The sequence below is a fragment of the Poecilia reticulata genome, chromosome 10, assembly GCF_904066995.2.
Source record: "Poecilia reticulata chromosome 10, P_reticulata-male-v2, whole genome shotgun sequence".
In the NCBI taxonomy this organism is placed as follows: Eukaryota; Metazoa; Chordata; class Actinopteri; order Cyprinodontiformes; family Poeciliidae; genus Poecilia; species Poecilia reticulata.
The window spans coordinates 8,876,505-8,896,114 of NC_088839.1; the positions used below are offsets into that span (position 1 = coordinate 8,876,505).

Below are 19,610 nucleotides of genomic sequence, written 5' to 3' on the forward strand. Positions count from 1 at the left end.
ATCACGTCATGAAGAACATAGATCATGTTACAATAAACTGGCCTCAATGTCAAAAGCTCTCACAGCCCCCATCCCAGCATGAGGCTCACTCTAGCCTCTTCTCAATAATGAGGCTAAATTTAGCTAACATGTAGCATGTAACATTTAGCCTATTCTCACTAGAGAGGCTAAAGTTAGCTAAAATGTGTAGCCAACTTTAGCGCCATCTCACTAAAGCAGCTAAAGTTACTTTAGCCTTTTTTCACTAAAGAAGCTAAGTTAGCTACCATGTAAAGAGAACTTTAGCCTCATTCACTAAAGAAGCTAAGTTAGCTACCATGTGAAGAGAAGTTTAGCGTCTTCTCACTAAAGCAGCTAAAGTTACTTTAGCCTCTTTTCACTAAAGAAGCTAAGTTAGCTACCATGTGAAGAGAAGTTTAGCGTCTTCTCACTAAAGCAGCTAAAGTTACTTTAGCCTCGTTTCACTAAAGAAGCTAAGTTAGCTACCATGTGAAGAGAAGTTTAGCGTCTTCTCACTAAAGCAGCTAAAGTTACTTTAGCCTCGTTTCACTAAAGAAGCTAAGTTAGCTACCATGTGAAGTCAACTTTAGGCTATTTTCACTAAAGAAGCTAAGTTAGCCAACATGTGAAGCCAACTTTATTCTATTTTCACTAAAGAAGCTAAGTTAGCTAATGTGAAGCCAACCTCAGTGTAAACCCCCCCCCAATAAGCTGAATAGTATGTGAAGCTACCTTTAGCCCCTTTTAACAAAAGAAGCTAAAGTTAGCCAACATGTGAAGATAACTTTAGCCTCTTCTCACCTCTCTCAAGGGTCCTGTCTATTCAAGGCGTCCCACAAACACAATATTCTCAGAGCCAACATTAAAACCAGGCTCTGTCATGTGTTTTTTTAAAATATTTTTTTTAAATATTTTTCACCAGAAGAGAGGAAGCGTGGGGGTGGTGCAACTCTGACCTCTCGACCTTCGACCCCAAGAGCCGAATTTTCCATGCAGGACTTTAGGAGGGTTTCAGTAAGAGCTGATTATCTTCTCAGGGTCCCCCACCACCAAATAAACACACAGCACATTTATCAGCTACAAACATAAACACAACAGTTATGCAAGCCGTCTAAGGGTGTTTGTTAATATGGCATATGATTGTTTAGGCACATCTTCCTCTCATTTAAACTGGTTAAATTCATGAACACAGTTCACTCCTCTTTTTCCCATGCTTAGTCAGCGCCTCGCAAACAAAAAAAAGTCATAGCCGTGTAATTTTTCTTCCATTTTGACACATTATAGCCACAAACTTTAATGTATTTTTAATGGGATTTTATGCGACAAACCAACAGGCAAGAGTATGCCTGTGAGTAATTCAATGTAAAGCCAAAAATCCAAAGTTTGTTTGAAATCATCAGTAAGCAAAATGCATCAAATATCCAGGAACACAGCAGGCATTAGAGATGCAGCCAAAGAGCAAAAAGAACAGCTGTTGTTGAAACTAAATCACTTTCGCAGTGTGAAACACGGTGGTGGCAGGATCATGCTTAGTCCAGGAGGGACAAAGAAGCTGGGCAGAGTTGAGGGGAAGATGCGTTTTCAGAGCTGCACCGTAATGGTTTTGATAAAAGCACATTACTTTTATAAAATGGCCCAGTCAAAGCCAAGATCTAAATGCAATTAAAAATAGTTTTTTACATATATACGTACACTGCAAAACCACAAAGTCATACCAAGTAATTTTGTTCTGGTTTGTAGTGCAAATATCTTAGTGCACTTGAAATAACAAGACATTTTTACCATATTATAAATTAAAATAATTTGCCAACGTTTTCATCAATATTAAGGAATTACTGATGTAAAACAAGCTCCTATATCTCACTGAAAAGTTACTTGCAAGTTAGTTTTGTCTTATTTCAAAACTGTGTATATTTGCAATAGAAGTTAAACTAAATGACTTGGTATGATTTAGTGGTTTTGCAGTGTATTTCCAAACATTTCTGGCCAGTTTGTAAGAATCAACAAATATCTCAGCGTCTAAATATTCTGGAGACACACGTAGTGCTAAAAACACAAAATCAATCAATACGAAAGTATTGATTTTGTTGTGTGAATCTAAACGCGACGATTCACAATAATCCACTACTTTGTGGTTCACAGACTGAAAACACCAATCATCCTTCTGCCATTAGTCAAGAATAAATGCTTCCTGTATATCCTTCTTAAAACTTTTAGATTTTCTCAACATCAGACCATAATTGTCTCATGTTTCCTGTGTGAGCCCGCGGGAAGTAGCAACCTTTGACGAACGACGGGCATAAAATAAAGAAACGCGAGTGTTTAAATCCAGAAACTGAAAAAATATTTAGCCGGGATCTGGACGTCCAGCGGGGTCTCGGCGGGGGTGACGGGGGGGTTGATGCTCTCTGCTCTGCTGCCCTCCGTATGCGTATCAGGCTCTCCCCGTCTCTACATCCATGTGTTCGGGTCATCAGGCAAACGCATATAAACACTCTCTCCCACACACAGTCCAACTTGTAAATCTCTCAGGCTTGTAATTTGCCCTCCTTGAGATTAGCGTGTGCTGCCTGACCTCCAACGACGTACAGTAAAGGAGGCTGCCGCGCTCATCAGGCCGGTTTAATTGATCCGTCTGCATGCAGGGAAGCTGCCACTCAAAATGCTGACACGGGTCGGAGGAGTCGCCGTGAAATGAAATGTGCGGAGGTGTTTGACAAAGATTACATTACTTCTTGACAACTCGTTAGTAGTGGAAGTGAAGTGGGGGGAGGGGAAGAGGGGAGAATGTGCTTCCTTACTCTGGGAAACATATTTGTACCGTGTTTATTATCCTGTTGGTGGCTACCGCATTCTTGATTCACTTCATATTGATGTTCATTCACTAAGGGGTTTAATATTTGCGTATTTGTCACAGCAATGTACAGACCTGCAGCAATTACAGAGAGATATTATTTTTCAAAAATTAAGTGCTCCTCTCAAAAAACAAGACTGTTTTTGTGTATGCTGGGTTTTTTTCTTTTAGTTTTAAATATATGGACCAACAGGATATTGATTTGGATTTTGAATAAATTTGAATAAATTTGAAACAAGAGCTTAAGTCTCATCAGGTCTCATGTTGGATCTCAATTAGAAAACCTGGAAATTTACAGTATTATGTATTTTCCAGGCTCTTAGTGTCTAATCAAGTTGCTATGGTAACCTCAGTTGTCATAAAAATGCTAAATATATGAAAAAGTCATGTTTGATATATTTATCAAATATATATATATATATATATATATATATATATATATATATATATATATATATCTGATCAAGGCAATTCGATGCCTTGAAATTGGGTCTCTGTCTCTTTAAGAAGCTTCTGCTCTTCCAAGCACTCTGCCTTCAGCGTGTCATCACAACATCGTCTGATGGGGAAATAACTTTATTACCTAATGTAAACCTAATAAGTCCATAAACCTACTGAGCCTAAACCAGAAGTTCAAAAGGGTTAGCAATTTGGGACTTTTCAAAATAAAATCTTCACTTTGCAGAGTATCTCACAGATTAGATTTAGAAACTGAATGTTTTACAGAACTACTGAAACAAAACTGGTCAACAGTTTGTATATTTTATTCTAGTTGTATGCTAATTATAGCATCTACTTATGTTTGTCTAAGTGTTGATGGTTGATAGCATGGAAAGTCCTCTATGAACATAATCTGACTAATTAATGAAAAAAATATATATACTGGACTCTTAAAATGAAGCCTGAAGATTAATTTGATTCTTTTGACCCATCTAATTACTACAGTTTGTGGAATTAACCAGTGAAAGCAATGGGATTATACTGGCCTTTGAAAAAAACAAAAAGAACTCTTCAAAATAAAACTCTTGCTATATGTCATACACGTCTTCCGAATGTCTAACAAGCCTGAAACAGTCATATCACCAAAAAGGGAGAAGATAGCCCATGAAATGTTTGTTGACTAGATTATTTTTGAAAGACTCCTTAAAAGAGCAATGTTGATCTATGTTGGGTCACTGCTGAGCAACATGTCAACGTTTAGACGACAGTTTGGGGCAGAACCGTCCAAGCGGAAAGCACCAGCTCCAGGAATCTCTCTTGTTGGTGCAAAGCTGAGAGTTCTGAGGTTATCTGTACAAGAATGCAAAGAGAATGTGGGGTCTGCTGCAGACAGCATAACAATCAGGCCTGAGTGTTTTTCTATTCAGGTAATAAGACGTTTCCATCTCCAGAGATGTGTTTTATATGAGTAAATATATATATTCTTAAGCTGAAAACTGGATCTTTGAGTACCTCTTTTACCTCACTGAGAGACACTGGAGGGTACGGCCATAGTTGGGTTTTCTCTTTTTTTTGCCGTATTGGTCTGTTATCTGCTGTTTCTGTTGGCCTGCAATCCACCATGACGTTCTGTTTTTAGTTGCTGCATGTCACGACCAGGCCTTTGGCCTCTGCCAGTCTCTGTGAGTTTACGTTTGCCTGCATGTATGAGATCCGATTAGTTTGAAGTGAAACATTTGAATGCGACAATAAGTGAAATCAGGGGTTCACGGGCAACGCATGTTGTTTTTGCATATTTTAGTGGGATCCCTTACTTACAAGTGTGTTAGAGCAACTGCGCATTCCCAGCATGCCAGAGGGGGAAAATATGGTTTTATTGAGTTGTTTTTGGTTCAGAGAGCATAACATTTCAATTTGAAGCGCTCCGCAATGCGCTGCGCATTCCTGATTTCTCACGTCCCTGCCGTCAAAATTGCATCACGTCCATCCTTCACCCTCGCTGTCAACTTTCCCACGGCTACTGGCGCAGGAATGTCGCGTTCCCGTAGACTCTCTGTGGATCACGGTACACATGTACGACACATTTGATCACGCGACTTCAATGAACGCACATCAGGTTGAGATTAAGCGCACCCCACGTGCGTGCCAGGAGGAGCGCGTCCTTGCGCTTGTTGATCAAAGGAGGTGTGATGCAATCAGTCTCGGGGCAGTGGATGCATCCCTCATCAACTTTCACCGGAGGCTTTAATGAAAACCCACTGGAGGGAGTCTCCGCTGTTGCTTCCCTTCGCCTTCTCGTCTTCTGGTTCACTCCCTGCAGTTCCAGAGTGTCCTCCTCCTCATTCATCTCCCAGGCTGCACCTCCCTGCCTTCTCCCTCTTGTCCCAGTAGCCGGCTTGACTTCCGCTGAGACAGAGTAAATATTTCTCATGGCTTATCTGACCACAGAGACAGAAAGCCACAGAGCATGTGAGGCTCTTCTAATTAAACCACCAGCTGCCTGCGTTTGATCAGGCCTGGATGTCCTGGCAGGTACGGTCGGGCCTTTAGGTTTGACACACCACGAAACCCCCAACTGCAACTACTCAGAGCTCATGTGTCTGCGTCCAATGTTTCAGCTATTAAACCAAAGCACATCTTGACTTGATTTTCCTAAGTTTGGCTTGTTCTGACTGAGGCTCCAAGAAGGGGGAGGTAGAGGATAAAGAGGGAAACATTATGGAGCAAAGAGAGGGACTTTTCTTCTCCGCAATGACTGAGGTGTGACGTGCAGCAACTTCCCTGTTGTGCAATCATCAAGAGGCTCTCGGGGGGCTATAAGACCCCCGTCCTCATCTGGTTTCTCAGAGCCTCAGATCTGCTCCCTCTGCTCACGCCCAGACTGACGGAGAGGCACGATACAGTCCAGCGCACTCGACTGGGCGCAATTCTCTTAGAGGGGTCGAGCAACATTTGTCAAGACATGGACTTTAGCCAGAAGAAGCACTGAAAAGCTCCTGGCTTTTTCTGCTGGATACTCGGTCATTTCAGGTAACACATTATTTGTTTTACCAGAATGGAAACGATGATATCCTTTGCCAAGCTTTATTTGATTTCAGAGCTGGCACTGGAAAATCTATAGTCATGTTTCTATCACTTATTCAGCTGTCTTATCATAATTACCAATTAGATTTTCATTAGAAAAAGTACTTTTCCTAAAGTAATTTCTTCTTTTTTTTATTGTAATGGCTGCTTTTAAACTCTTCATTAATTATTAGTTTCACCCCTTGTGTTTTCCACTTTAATAGTTCCGGTTTCTGGGATTGTTATTATTTCTGTAAACCTATTAAATCGTAAATTAAGCTGGCTCTTTTTTCATTTGAAGTCATGAATGTTTGATGAATTCAGTCATTAACACAATAAAGCTGTTTCGCAGCAACCCAATAGGCAGCCAGATTAATACAACCTTTTCCAAGATACTTTATTACGGTTTAACTTCAAGCATTGTGTAATGAATTCCTTCTGTAATTCTTTATCAAATGGGACAGCTAATAAACGACGGCGCCAACTAAAGATTACAGCGTAGGGAAACATAGCCGTCCGTAAAAGGCAGCCTTGGTCTGAAAACTCTCCTGCTTTGTGTTATTTCCAGCTGACCTTGGAAATCTGAAAGAAGTTGAAGTTACATCTTCTGACACGAGGGAACATCTGGTTCCATAATGGCAATCCCAAGTGGCCTTTTCTTTTTCAACTCCACATCTTCCCCGTTTCCAGCGTCAGAGGTCTATGTGAACACCTCGTCGGTTCCTTCCGCTCACCACTGCCAAGACTGGTCTCCGGTGTCCATGACGACGGTGATCCCCACCATCTACAGCGTCATCTGTGTGCTGGGTACACTAGGCAACGCCTTGGCGGTGTATGTGTTGGCTTGTGGCAATGCCTTCACAAGAACGGTGGCGAACACCTTCATGCTGAACCTGTGCATCTCCGACCTGCTGTTCCTGTTGACTCTTCCACTGTGGGCTGTCTACTACTCCTGGGGCTACAGCTGGCCCTTTGGACGAGTGGCCTGCAAAATCTGTGGTACTCTCCTAAACCTCAACCTCTACGCGTCTATTTTCTTCATCACGTGCATGAGCATAGACCGTTACCTGGCCATCGTGCATCCTCTCCTCTCGCAGAGATCACGGGATTACGAGCGAGCCCGAATCGTGTGCATCCTGGTGTGGGTCCTGGCGTTTGCTTGCTCTTCCCCCCACTTGGCCTTCAGAGAGACCCATCATCTTAAAGAATTTGATGTGGTGGCTTGTGTGGTTTTTTATCCAGATGACACCTGGTTTCTGACCCTGGGCTGGATGAAGATCATTCTGGCATTTGTGCTGCCGCTGCTTGGCATCTCCTGTTGCTACTGGGCCATTGGGAAACATTTGTTGGCCTACAGAGGATCAGCAAGAATGCAAAATTCACCACCTCCTCAAGCGGGCCATTGTAAATCAGAACGTCCGCCGACTCCTACTGTATACCCAAACTCATGCACGACCGGACCCATGATGGCCCACGGGGTAGAAAGGATTTTGTGGACGGTGGCTGCTGTGGTCATGGCTTTCTTCATCTGCTGGTTCCCCTTTCATTGTGTGACCTTCTTGGATCTTTTGAGTAAAAATGGATGGCTGGACAGTTGCTGGGTAACTTGGACCGTCACCAACCTGACCCCACTCACCCTTTGCCTAGGCTTCTCCAACTCTGCCATCAATCCTGTGCTCTACTGCTTCGTCGGGAACCATTTCCGTGGTCGCCTTGGGGGTCTCTGCAAAGACCTGTGTGCTTGTTTGGAGGCCCGTGTGGATCAGCACAGTCAGAAAAGAGGTTCTTTCAGCACCAGGCTGAGCTCCTTCTCCAGGAAACTCAGTGACCTTAAGGACCTGGCGATTGTGGATACCTCAGGTACCCTGTAACAGACTTTCTCCATCCAGCACTGGAAAATATTGACATTCCAAAGTATTAATATGAACCGAAACTGCCAGGCTTGGTTTATGATGCTGGTTTTATGTAAAATAATACATAATATTTCATATTACATGTTTTTGAAAAGAGTACAATAGTACATCCCAAAAATAAATGGCTAAGAATGCTCAGAAGATGAAGTGGGACATAAAAGTAAAATTGTAAAAATTAAAAACTAATTAAAAATGACCAAAAAAGAGAACATGTGAAGAAATAATCATGTTGAACTTCAACATTCACTTTTGTCTTAACTGTGCTGATAGTACGCTTGTCTCTAACGTTGTGACAGTACATAAAAATAAAATAAGCATTTTCAAAATGATTTGAAACATCTTCATGATTGATAAATTTGCCCAACAAATCATCTGTATTATTCTGTAGTTCAGGCTAAGCTAGGATCTATAGCCTGGACTTTTCTGTGTTATGTAACTTGTGATATTTATTTTTCTCCCCCATACACTCTAAATAAGTCGGTAGCGACAGAAGGTACATCGATATATTCTAACAAAAAAAGCAAGCAGTACTTAAATTTAGCTTAACACTGATGTCTAGCTGGGATAGAGACCAGTACTTGACATCTCAGTCACATTTCCTGATAAAATTATGTTTTTTAGACTGAAAGAAGGAGTGAAGTTGAAAATAATAATAAATAATTTCATCGTTCAATTTAAAAACAAGCAAATATATTAGGAAGAAAAATGAAACTAAAAGTTATACATGCGTGCACATCACTAAACCAATTCTTTGTTGAAACATTTTAGTACCTGATTTCTTTTAACCTCTCACAATTTGAAGTCATATTTGGTTACTCTACCTGCAAGAGTCATCCAAACCTATCAGGTCACAGAACAGATTTTTATTTTGTTAGATTTATTTTTGAACTAGTTGTTATTTCTTCCATCATGACAAATGAAGAGAAGTAGCACAATGTTTGTGATCATTCAGCGACGCTTTGAACTGTTTTTTAGTTCAACCCGCATTTTGTAATCATGGCCCCAAATATCCAGTTGGGCTCCTTCAGATCATAACACGCTGTCCCACACAAAGTTTAGCCAGATCTGAAAGTTGTCTTTGGAAACGCCTTGTGTCTCCCATAATTTGGCCAAACATCTCAAGAATACATCAGACTGTACAAAACATAACTAGTGCTTGTTATGAATTTGATGCAGCATCACTAGTATTACTGTTGGTCATCCTTTTCATTCATAGAGAGAATGTAGCCACGTTATTACAGCTTTAGTTATTTTTTTTTTCCATAAATTGTCGCACTTAAGACAGAAAGGAGTTTCAAATGTTTTTGTCACGGGGTCAGTTTTAAAACCTGGCGTTTTAACACGGGTGTGTCCACTTTTGAAAGCAAGTGTGTTGATGTAACTGCTGTGTTTCCTGCTTTCTGAAATGTTTCCTCTCTGTTTCATAACCATATTTTATGTGGTAAAGTAAAATGTGAATCAGTGGTTGCTGTAGGAACCGTTTCCATGTGTCTGTACATATGCTAAAATCAAAAGGAGATGCTGCTATATTATACATGTACGCCAACATTAACCTGGCAATCCAATACATCTTGCAGTGCTGTTGGCAAAAAACCTGTTTATTCACCGCAAATATATCATTGTGTATTGCTTCTTATGGACAGTTTATTCAGCAAATAAAGAGAACAAGTGTTCATCAAATCAGTGGAACTGTTTTGTGGTTAATTATAGCACTTGCATGTGATTTAGTAACAATCAGATACATACAGATATTTTTAAGTTTCTCCCCCCTCCCCCCAGTCTTCTAAGCATAGTGGCTGAGAGCTGCTACACACTACTCTGGGATTACATCCACTTGACAGACAGACACTCAGGTTCAATTTTCCTCTCTTCCCAGAGTGCTCCACTTGGTTTCACTATCTATAATGTCAATGATAGATAATATTGTAATCTCATACCAGTGCCACAGTGATGCGTTCCTGCCGAGCCTCTTTTGTCCGTTGAGTGCTACTATTTGTGTCCCCGTTTCAGATGAATCCTGACCTGGACTCTGTAAGGTGATGACAGAAATAAATAGTAACATAAATAATAAAACAATAAATTAGCAAAACTTTTTTTTTTATTATTTAAAAATTGTCTCAATAGCAAACATTAATTGCTGCCAGATTTCAAGAAACGGGTGTGTGGGACTTTCACGTTCTGACCACTGGGTGGTGCTAAAATGCTGCAGAAGCAATAGGAGAGATGGAAGAGTCGGGCCGCGGAGACAGGGGCCCAAACTCCCACCGCTCATGATCTGCGAGAGGCAGTGAGAAGCAGCCTCTGACACAGACCATGATTCATGTGGACCACAGCTTTGAATCAGTACAAACACGCCGACTTTAACAGGAGAGGCCAAAAAGAGAACCAGCAGCCCCAGTGAGCATCACAAGATGAAAAAAAAAAAAAACCTCAATAACGGAACTTTTTTTTTTTCTTTCTTTCGAAGCACTTGATGGTGTGAAGGGCTTTCTGTAGTAGTTTTGATCACCATAAACATCCAAAAATAGGAAACTGTGAATATTATTCTTAAAAGCCACTTTGCTGCGAGCGTGTAGGAAAACACAGCAACACGGCAGCAAACGACAGACTCCCAATTTAACACAGCAGAAGTTTTGCGACTGACAGGACAGATTGCAGGATGAGTTTGTTGTGCACACAGCTTCATTAGCTGATTCCTCTTTGTGTGACAAAGCAGCTGGGTGTTTCCAAAACACATGTTTAACAGAAGAACGTTATCTGCGAAAGGTTTTCTGAGAACATGTGTGAGGCGCCTGCTGAGAAAAACAAGAACTCTCTCAAGCTGTAGGTAAAACATTTAGTTTACTTTTATTGCTCTTAAAGCCTATGGAAGTTCTTTAAGACAAGAAAAGTTATGAAATGTGCGTCATTTGCTCTCTGTACTCTGTAGATTATCGGTACGACAAGTAGATTCAGATTACCGGTACAAACATCCTTCAGCTTCGTACAAATATGATCTCTAATAGTCATTTATAGCCCTAGAACACAAACTTTCATTTACTCTATTTGGATTTCATTAGACTGGGATACACAAGGTCTTGCATAGCTGTACAAACTGTGTGGTTTTTGTCATGTTTTACAAAAAAACATCTGAAAAGTGCATGTATTTAGTCCCCGGGAATATGTCCACCTTTTGTTGAACGTCTTTTTTGGGTCTTTCTCAAACGGCTTTTCACACCCAGATTCATAAAAATAGCTCAAGTTCAGTCAGAGAGGATGGAGGACAGTCATTTTTCAGGTTTCACATTTGATTCGCAGATAAATTTAGATCTGGACTTTGACTAAGTAATTTAACTAATGAATTCGCCTTGAGGGGAAACAAAGCGCTGGTCGTATTTTAGACTCGTTTTCTCCCAGAATTGCCCTGTGTTTAGCTCAGTCCATCTTCCAATCAAGACTGACCGTCTTCCCCTGATGCCACTAAATAAAAAACGTCCCCACAGCCTGATGCTGCTCCCACCATGATAAGCCAACAGGGTGGATGGTGTGTTCAGAAAAATGTACAGTGAAATACTTACTCACCCACACTTTTCAGATTTGTTATCACGAAAAAAGAAGAAAAAGAAAGAAAAATCAAAAACTACTTTCATTTTTTGTTTCTCTTCACAGGTATGAACTCCTTTTTGTCGGTTGGTTGCACAGAAACAAAAAAATGAAATTCACTGACGTTTTGCGGTTGTAACGTTACTTTTGTGGCTTAAGAAAAATCCAAAAATAATCCGCAATTTTGATTGTTTTCTTTTAAATAAAAGTTTAAGTCTTTCATGAGAACTTCATTTAGTAAATTCAACAAGATAGAGAAAATGTTCCCAACATTAACACCAGGCCTTTTCTCATCTACATAAGTTCTGTATTTCATTACACTACAGACTCTACTTTTTACACCGATGCATTCGTCATCCAGGTGTAGGTGAAAATCATACCGTCAAATAAAATAAATGCTTGTTTGCTCAAAATGCATGATCGTTTTTGGAGGTATAATTCTGTATTATTTCCCTAGAAGACTAAATAAAGTTATGCAATGATCGGACTGCTCTTCCCTAACCAGAAATATTTATTCAAAACTGTATTTTCTTCACCAAAATCCTCCTCAGCAGATTGATTGTACATCATTATTCATGGAAACAGAACAAGCAACCTTCTGTTAATCAAACAGCGATGGAAAAAAAAAGTTTCACTCCACATGCATAAATGCATAATGCATTTTCTTGTGTGAAATGAGAAATTTTGCCTTTGTTCATCCCTCTCTTCTGCCTCTTTTTTTTTATTGTTGTGGAAATGTTCCGTTAAGCACCTTTGAAGTTATTTCCTGTTGCAAAATACAATCGTTTCCTGACAGAAATGCAAACCCACATTTTTGGTGTGTGCATGTGCGCGCAACGCTGCGCCTCATAAAGACAGAGGAAGGCTGCGAAGGCACCAGATCAGAAAGGTTAGAGGTTAGACGGAGTGACTTTCAGTTCTTTGGAAGGTGAGGTGGAAAAAGGAGATCTTTAAAACAAAAGAAGAAGAAGGTCAAGGTCCTCGTCTGAAGCTGAAATTCCCTGAGCGGACGTTTGAGAAGCAAAAGGCAGAGGAACAAGAAAAACCCAAAAAAACCTGCTGTACCTGTGCAGCTCTCAGAGTGGAAGACAAAAAGGGCTCGTCTGCAGACAGAGAGCAGAGACAAAGAGAACAGCGCTGGCACTTAGGAACGGGGCGAAAGGCACAGTTGGAGGAAAGCGGTGATGGAAAACCTGACCGTCTACCATGGACCCATCGGCAAGGAGGAGGGCGAGAGGCGGCTGGGCCAGGACGGGAGAGACGGGTGCTACTTAGTACGTGACAGCGACTCGGTGCCGGGCGTCTTCTGCCTCTGTGTCTTGTGAGTATCCAGCCTCTTGGCTTTTCTCCTCGTTCTACAGCGATGCAGTTTCATGAAAATCCTCAAATTCCCGTCTTCTGGCAGTTCTACGAAATCGTTTAGAAACCCACATTAAGCCAGACAACCCAAGCAGTTTCTGTCATCTGTTATCAGAAGCTATAAGCGAAGCGAGTCTTGCTGGGGAACTTATATCATTAAAAATGAAAAAAAAGATGAGCTCATTGTCTCAGATAGATACTAGATGGTGCTAGAAAAATGTGCCCTTCTGAGATCTTGGACATTTTATTTCTTGTTGTTTTTATGTTTTTACAGCATGTTATTTTTTTTGTAAATTAAAGACTTGATGGCTATTTGTGAGTCTAAGAATGTGATAAACTGTATCCTTGTTTTCAGTATATCTTAAAGTTAGCATCAACAGCAAAGACATCCACTTTCATGTGTGAGTGTTTGCAACTTAGCGGTCAGATTTAACAAAATGATGAAGTCAAGACTCTACCAGCAGGTCCATGTGCCGCGCAAGGTGCCATTATTTTACACTTGAGCACCTTCCCACACTTTGCACCGAAAAAAAAAAAGTCTGTGTATGCTCCTTCTCAAAAAAAGTGTGTTTGCGTTCAGGTGCAAAGGATATGTCTACACATACAGACTCCACAAGGACGAAGCGGGCTCGTGGGCTGCAGAAGTAAGACATCTTTTCTTCTTCTATTTGTTTTTTTTTATTGTTAAATTTTTGCTTTTATCCCGACACTTTTTGCACCAGAAATACTCACCACAGCAGCGTGGCAGCTGCACGTCTGCCTCGCTGCGGTTGCTGTTTATTAGGTTAGAAGCTGTTTTTGTGTCAGAGTAATTCAACAAGCTGCGGATCTGAGGCAAACATGTTTTCTTTCTCCGTTTTCCCCCCCCGTTTTGCTTCTCACTCTCACACTCGCCCTCGCTTTCTCTCTCTCTCTCTACATATATATATTTGAGATGTGACAGCACAGAGAAATGGGTGCATTTTATTTTTCCTTCAGCAATATCACCCTTCAAGCAGTCTTCGCCCCCCTAAACCCTCACTCCTCAAAATGTGAAGACGGTGTTTGTGATGGGATGCGTAATTGAGCGTCATCTAACGTTGAATGTATGGAGACATCCGAGTTGCCCCTCGATGTCTCCATACGACATCTGAGGCAGGATGCAGCCTTTAGGACTGCGTTTTCACAGCTAGCACCATGCTGGACGTCAATGACAAGAATTCCCCTACAAGACCAATAACACTTTCCATTAATCATGGAAAGTGTTATAGAGGAGACGTGGTGTGGGATGGGCGCTTTGGGATGTGCTCTACACCTTTGATTAAATGATGTTTTAAAACATATTCAAAGGATTTATTTTGTTATTTTTATTTTTTTACCTCAGCTCTCACAGCGTGATGGATGCGCGTTAAATGAAAGCACGTAATGCACTTTTAAAGGCCTTCCAGGACAAAATTACAGCGGTCGTGAAAGTGCCATTTTTTTTGCAACACTCAACGTAAAAGGAAAAAAAAAAAGACAAGCGAGAAACGGATTGGTAAGATATGGCTTGTGAATAATGCAGGGCCGGTTGGAGGGAGGCTGCAAAACAAATAACAGTGCCAACATTTGCTGACCACACTTGGTCTGTTGACGAATTCAGAACAAGAAGACATTTCAATGAGGGACGAGTATTTATCGTATCGTTTATCGTTAAATTGATCGCGATTCAATTGATGATGTTTGAAAACGCCCCAAAACTGGCTGATTACTGGCCATGAGAGCGTCTGTAAATGTCCATATTTTCCAAAAATATGATAAAATGCAGTTGCTGTGTGGAGCTTAGAGGGGGAAAAATAACTTCTGTATGCAACTAGAGTTCAGAAGGAGCCTATTTTGAAAAGAGGAATGTATTTTAAGATCATTATTAGTGTGTTTTTGGGGCTGTGGTAGACATGAAGCCACAGCCTCACAAAAAAGACTAAAGAAATTAGAAATACTTTTTAATCACCACTTTAATTGCCATCCCAATAAATTCTACAAAATATTGTGATACAATTTTATGTTTGAGAGTAAATTTCAGTTAGATATTAGATATGCATAATTTTTTCATGACAAGTTCAGGAGCAGCAGATATGTTTTGTTGAGTGGGTCGATTTATTTACCCATTCATTTACCATATTGCCACATACTGAATATATTAAATGTATTTAATAATCATTACATTTACAAGGAGTTACATTTTAAACACTCTCTTGCGGTTTTTGTTGGACGTTATCAGGTTTTTTAGCCGTGTCTCGGAGCACAAATTACTTTTCTAAAGGATATTTGTTGCTTTTTTTTATTTTTTATTAACTCTACAAGTAAAGCCCTTTGGGTAATAGAGTGCTAAAAGGATATTAAATGTCACACATAAAACCACAAAAGTAAGGCTTCTCATTTGCTGAGAAATACAAAAGAATTCCAAGGGGATCTGAATGTTTACAAAGAGAAGCACATCTTAAATTTACCAAGTTTAGCTTTGAATCCCCTCGGGAGAGAATCTCCTCCTGCAAATATCTGCTCTTCTGAAGCTATTTATTCAGCATTTATGTATTTATATTATCTCCACCGCGTCATTTTATTTATTAATGTGGCGCCTTTTAATATTTTAACGCGGACTCTTTCGAGATCAGTGGCTCGGATTATTTAACTGACAGGATTCCCATTTCCTTTGTGCGCTGAACTTTTCTCTCGCCTCCACCTTCCATCTGTCTTTCATATGTTGAATCTGTAGGAGCACCTTTTTTTTCTTTTTCTTTTTTCTTCCTCTCCGCCACCACATCACCGGAGTGATGAGTTCTATTCTTACCCCCCCATCTTCTGTTTTCAGACCACTCCCGGTGTGCCGAAGCGGTATTTCCGGCACATCAAGAACCTGATAGCAGCCTTCCAGAAGCGGGGACAGGGAATTGCCATGCCTCTGCTCTACCCCGTCACAGCTCAGAGGCGGGCGCAGACCCACGCCGAGGAGCAGCAGCAGCAGCAGACGCCTGGTAATGGCCTGTCGCCCAACCAAAGCCCCTACCTGCAGCGTCTGGCGTCACCCGTCGCTCAGGAGCCGAAAAACAGGAGCAAGAAGGAGGTGGCGCAAGCTTTTGGTTAGAGGGTCGAACCCAAACAATGACTGAACACCAAACTTCAAACTTCTCAAATCTCATTTCTTTCCGCCAGTGTTTCTTTTTCTCTGAAACATTAACATCTAATACTGCACACATGAGTTTGACGACAAAAAAAAATTATCTATATATAAATTGTTAGTGGGCGACAAAGAAAATAAACAATTTTGTCTGAAAGAAGCTCTCTTAAATAAGGTCATGCTTACACAGCCAAAGCCTTGGACTGACAACATAATGTGGTGGGAAAAAAAATTCAATTTGACATATTGAAGTAGTGATTTTCACGGGGAGAATGCTGACTGCAGGAGGGTGGGGGTGGGCAGGTGTGTGTGTGTGTGTGGAATCAGTCACTTTTCTGACTGACATGAAGAAAAAACATGAGTGGGGGACACACAGGAAGGGAAGGTGAGAAAACAGTGAGAGCATCCTCTCAGCCCAGACTATTATTCAGTGCAGCGGTCTCCTAGCAACCCAAGGATCCTCCATCTTTTTTTTTTTTTTTCTCCTTCTCACCGCAGCAGAGATGAGCTTGGACAGTATCTAGTGGAGCATATGTTTTAGATGGGAAGAGGCTCATCACAGTCGATGAGCAACGTTGCTACTCAGAAACGTATACATCACCTGCTCGCAGTCAGAACATATGCATTGTGTGTCTGCGCCGCCGTCCACAGCCTACGGAGAGAGAAGCGCGACAATTAATGCTGGGCAGATGGCGAAGCGACGGCATGGAGGGAGGGGGAGGCGAGTGGGGAAAGGGGAGGTGGATTAGTGGTAGCTTGCTTTTTATTCTTTTTTTTTTTTTGAAAAAAAAGGGAAAACTTTTTTTTTTTTTTTACTTTCGCTTTTTTTAAATACTTTTTTCTTCAGCTTGGAAGTGGTTTGCAGCATAGTCTGATTGGCATTTCCTAATGAGAGGAGACAAGATGTAGCGAACAGCACAGCCAACTCCAGGTCCTGCCCCTTCTGCACTCACCGCCCACTCGCTGAGCCTCAGCTGTCACATATCTTTCCCTTCCTCTGTGCTTTTTTTTTTCTCTCTCTCTCCTCCTCCTCCACCACCACCTTCTCCTCATTCTTCTTCTTCTTCGCTTCTGACAGACGCAGGTTTCTCATGCATATCTCGGTTTGAGCCATAATGATGGGTGATAATGACAGCACAGATTTGAAAGTTACAACTTCCGAGAAGCAAGAACAAAGAGGAAGTCCGGCTAAAAAAATAAACATAAGTGCGAGAGAAGTAGTGGAAAAGGGAAGGAGACCACCGAGGCACACGGAGAAATAACAAGCAACAGTTCCCTCGCAATGAAAAGGGGATTAAAGTCTTTAAAGTTTTAAACAAACACGAGTTTATCCTAACGGTTAGCTTTTTTTTAATTTATTTTTTATTAAACTCACTTTAAATCCAGTTTGTCTATTGTAGAGCAAGTCCATTTTTCAATTGAACTGTTTTTGTTTTGTTAAGTTGAGAAAACAAGTGACATCACATGTGGCTTAGCAACTCGACAGTTTTTTTTTCTTTTAATATGTCAATTATTCGTGTTATTTCCTGTTTATTCACTTGGTTCTGATCCGTATCCGTCTTCGAAGGTGTTAGCTGATATTCTGTACACAGTTTTTACTAAATGCCAGCTGCCCGGTTCTATTTAGGAGTATCTTATTGCACTTTTGTTATAAAACTTTTTGTGAATTCATATATTTCATTACACAGCTGGTTTTTGGCTGCTAGTGTAAAACCTTAGAGAATAACATAAGCTACACACATGGTGTGTGTTGTCCAGAGGAAATGGTTGTGGCCGAGTTATTAATTTGGGCTTAATTATATATATATATATATATATATATATATATATATATATATATATATATATATATATTAATCATTTTTAAATTATTATCGAAGTTTTGGTTGAGAAACGTTTTATTTGATGGAGCAAGAATTTCAGTTAGCATCCATGTTTAGCTAGCTCAACCACAGAGCTAACGCTAAAGTCAACCTTATCCTTCGTAACTACGCACTTCTTAATGAACAAATAATTAAGTAGAACTAAAAGCAACCAAGAGAAATAAACGGTGACCAGTTTTTAACATTAGCTGCGTATTAGTTCGGACAACATGAGCTACTTTTTGGGAAGAGGTGACTATCCTACCTAAACACATTTATTCGAATTTAATTGAAGATTTTTAACGAATCAAAATGTATTCTCATTCGTCAGGTTATATGTTTATAGTCGTTGGTGAAATAATTGTTATACAAGCTTCAGAAAGAATCAAAACCAGCTAATTTAGCCACAATGCTAATGCTAGCGTCAAACTTACTAGCAACTTGAGCTTCCTCATCCTGAAGGGGATCGCAGATTGGGAGCCGCGACACCAAATGACGTAATTATACGTCATGCTGATGTGTGCAGAAAAATAACGTTTTTGTGGATTTGATCTAAATCCAGTTATCTATTTGTGCCACGAGGTGCCACAGCATACTATAAGAAGCATAAATAATTTGCTTTCTACACTAAGATGAATTCGTAATACTGCAAAATCTTTACTATGTAAATCTTTCTAACAGCAGCAAACATTACCTTCCTGCTCTACATGCATTTTTATTTACACTCGTGAGAAATGAATCACCAGGCAAGATATTTATTGCCATTGTCCTTAAAGTGGTGAAATTGCGGATCATATGTAGTTTGCAGCTTCAAAAATTAATATTTTCTCTTCTACTTTCCCACCACCAAAATACAACCATAGAAGAACTACCAAAACGTAATCGCATTTACGTTTATTAATCAGCTCCTCAGAATCATACAGAGAGCTTGAAACAATTGCTGCATCTTTTAGTGTTGGCAGCTGACCAGAAATTAAAATAAAATAATAGGGGTGTATCGATGCATGTCTGACGCCGCTGGTGTGAGCAGAGAGATTTTGCTATGGTTGTCGTTAGCATATTTTGTAGAAGCTTATTAATATCTCACTCTTTTTATTTGTATTAATGTTTAAGATTAAGGACAAAGTAGATTACTTAACAACAGTGTCTCGTACCATCAATGTTTGTCTGGCTGCAAAGTCATTGGCAATAAAAAAGGGACTTGTCTGCTTCTGTAAAACTTTGTGCAAATTACTCTGAAATCTGTCAAACTATATTATTAAGATAGCTTCTGTATCGATCCAGCTAAGCTTTTTAAGTTGCAAATGTATATTAAGAAAGATGTTAAATTGAGAAATTTTCAGCACAAATTGTTATCCTGGTTTATTGTTCCCATGTTTTGTACTTGCATTTGATAAATAAAATAGAAATTGATCAATGTTTTCCATTGTTTTTAATTTAAGGTTCATGTAAAAGAGGATTGGTGGAACCTAAAAAATTTCCTTTTAGAGAATATAAAATCTAAAAACATTAGTAAGAATTTTGTTAAGTAAATTTTAAAAACTGTTTTTTTTTTTTTTTCTTTTAGCTGATGCAGTACGGAGGTTTCTTGGGGTTAAGGACCAAAGCTGCACATAAATAGCTAAAACCCTCCATAAAACATGAACTACCTATTTCAATAGTTCACTATGCTTTAATATGTACAATGGAAACTGTCTTAGCACAACTGCAGTAGCCATTTTTCTACTTTTGAGGGTTCAGCCAATTAGGACCAAGGAAAACAAATGGCACTCCTGGATTGGCTGTTTTACAAGCACCAGCCAATAGCGTGGCATTTAGCATTGTGCCTGGGTATTTCAGCTTCCCCAGCTGCATTTTGTTTGACTATGGTAAAGTAAATATCTGTGAATAGGTTTCCACAA

General features: G+C 40.1%; 2 protein-coding genes and 1 long non-coding RNA gene across 4 annotated transcripts in view; 2 read left to right on the forward strand and 1 right to left on the reverse strand.

The window, feature by feature from the left end:
- Positions 1-18,219, reverse strand: part of LOC145553103 (uncharacterized) — a 27,114-nt gene extending 8,895 nt beyond the window's left edge. For both annotated transcript variants that reach the window (XR_014089314.1, XR_014089313.1), the window contains exons 1-3: positions 18,144-18,219; positions 16,449-16,499; positions 9,708-9,799 (exon numbers count right to left, since the gene is read on the reverse strand). This is a non-coding gene — a long non-coding RNA (uncharacterized LOC145553103). The remainder of the gene's footprint in view (positions 1-9,707; positions 9,800-16,448; positions 16,500-18,143) is intronic.
- On the forward strand, positions 5,346-9,453 carry agtr2 (angiotensin II receptor, type 2). Its single transcript, XM_008419637.3, has 2 exons — positions 5,346-5,824; positions 6,426-9,453. Exon 2 carries the CDS (start codon positions 6,493-6,495, stop codon positions 7,726-7,728), a length of 1,236 nt encoding a protein of 411 aa, XP_008417859.1. The 5' UTR covers positions 5,346-5,824; positions 6,426-6,492; the 3' UTR covers positions 7,729-9,453.
- LOC103470919 (SH2 domain-containing protein 1A-like) lies at positions 9,814-19,130 on the forward strand. Its single transcript, XM_008419638.3, has 3 exons — positions 9,814-12,673; positions 13,292-13,355; positions 15,542-19,130. Exons 1-3 carry the CDS (start codon positions 12,537-12,539, stop codon positions 15,812-15,814), a joined length of 474 nt encoding a protein of 157 aa, XP_008417860.1. The 5' UTR covers positions 9,814-12,536; the 3' UTR covers positions 15,815-19,130.
- The last annotated feature ends 480 nt before the right edge of the window (positions 19,131-19,610 follow it).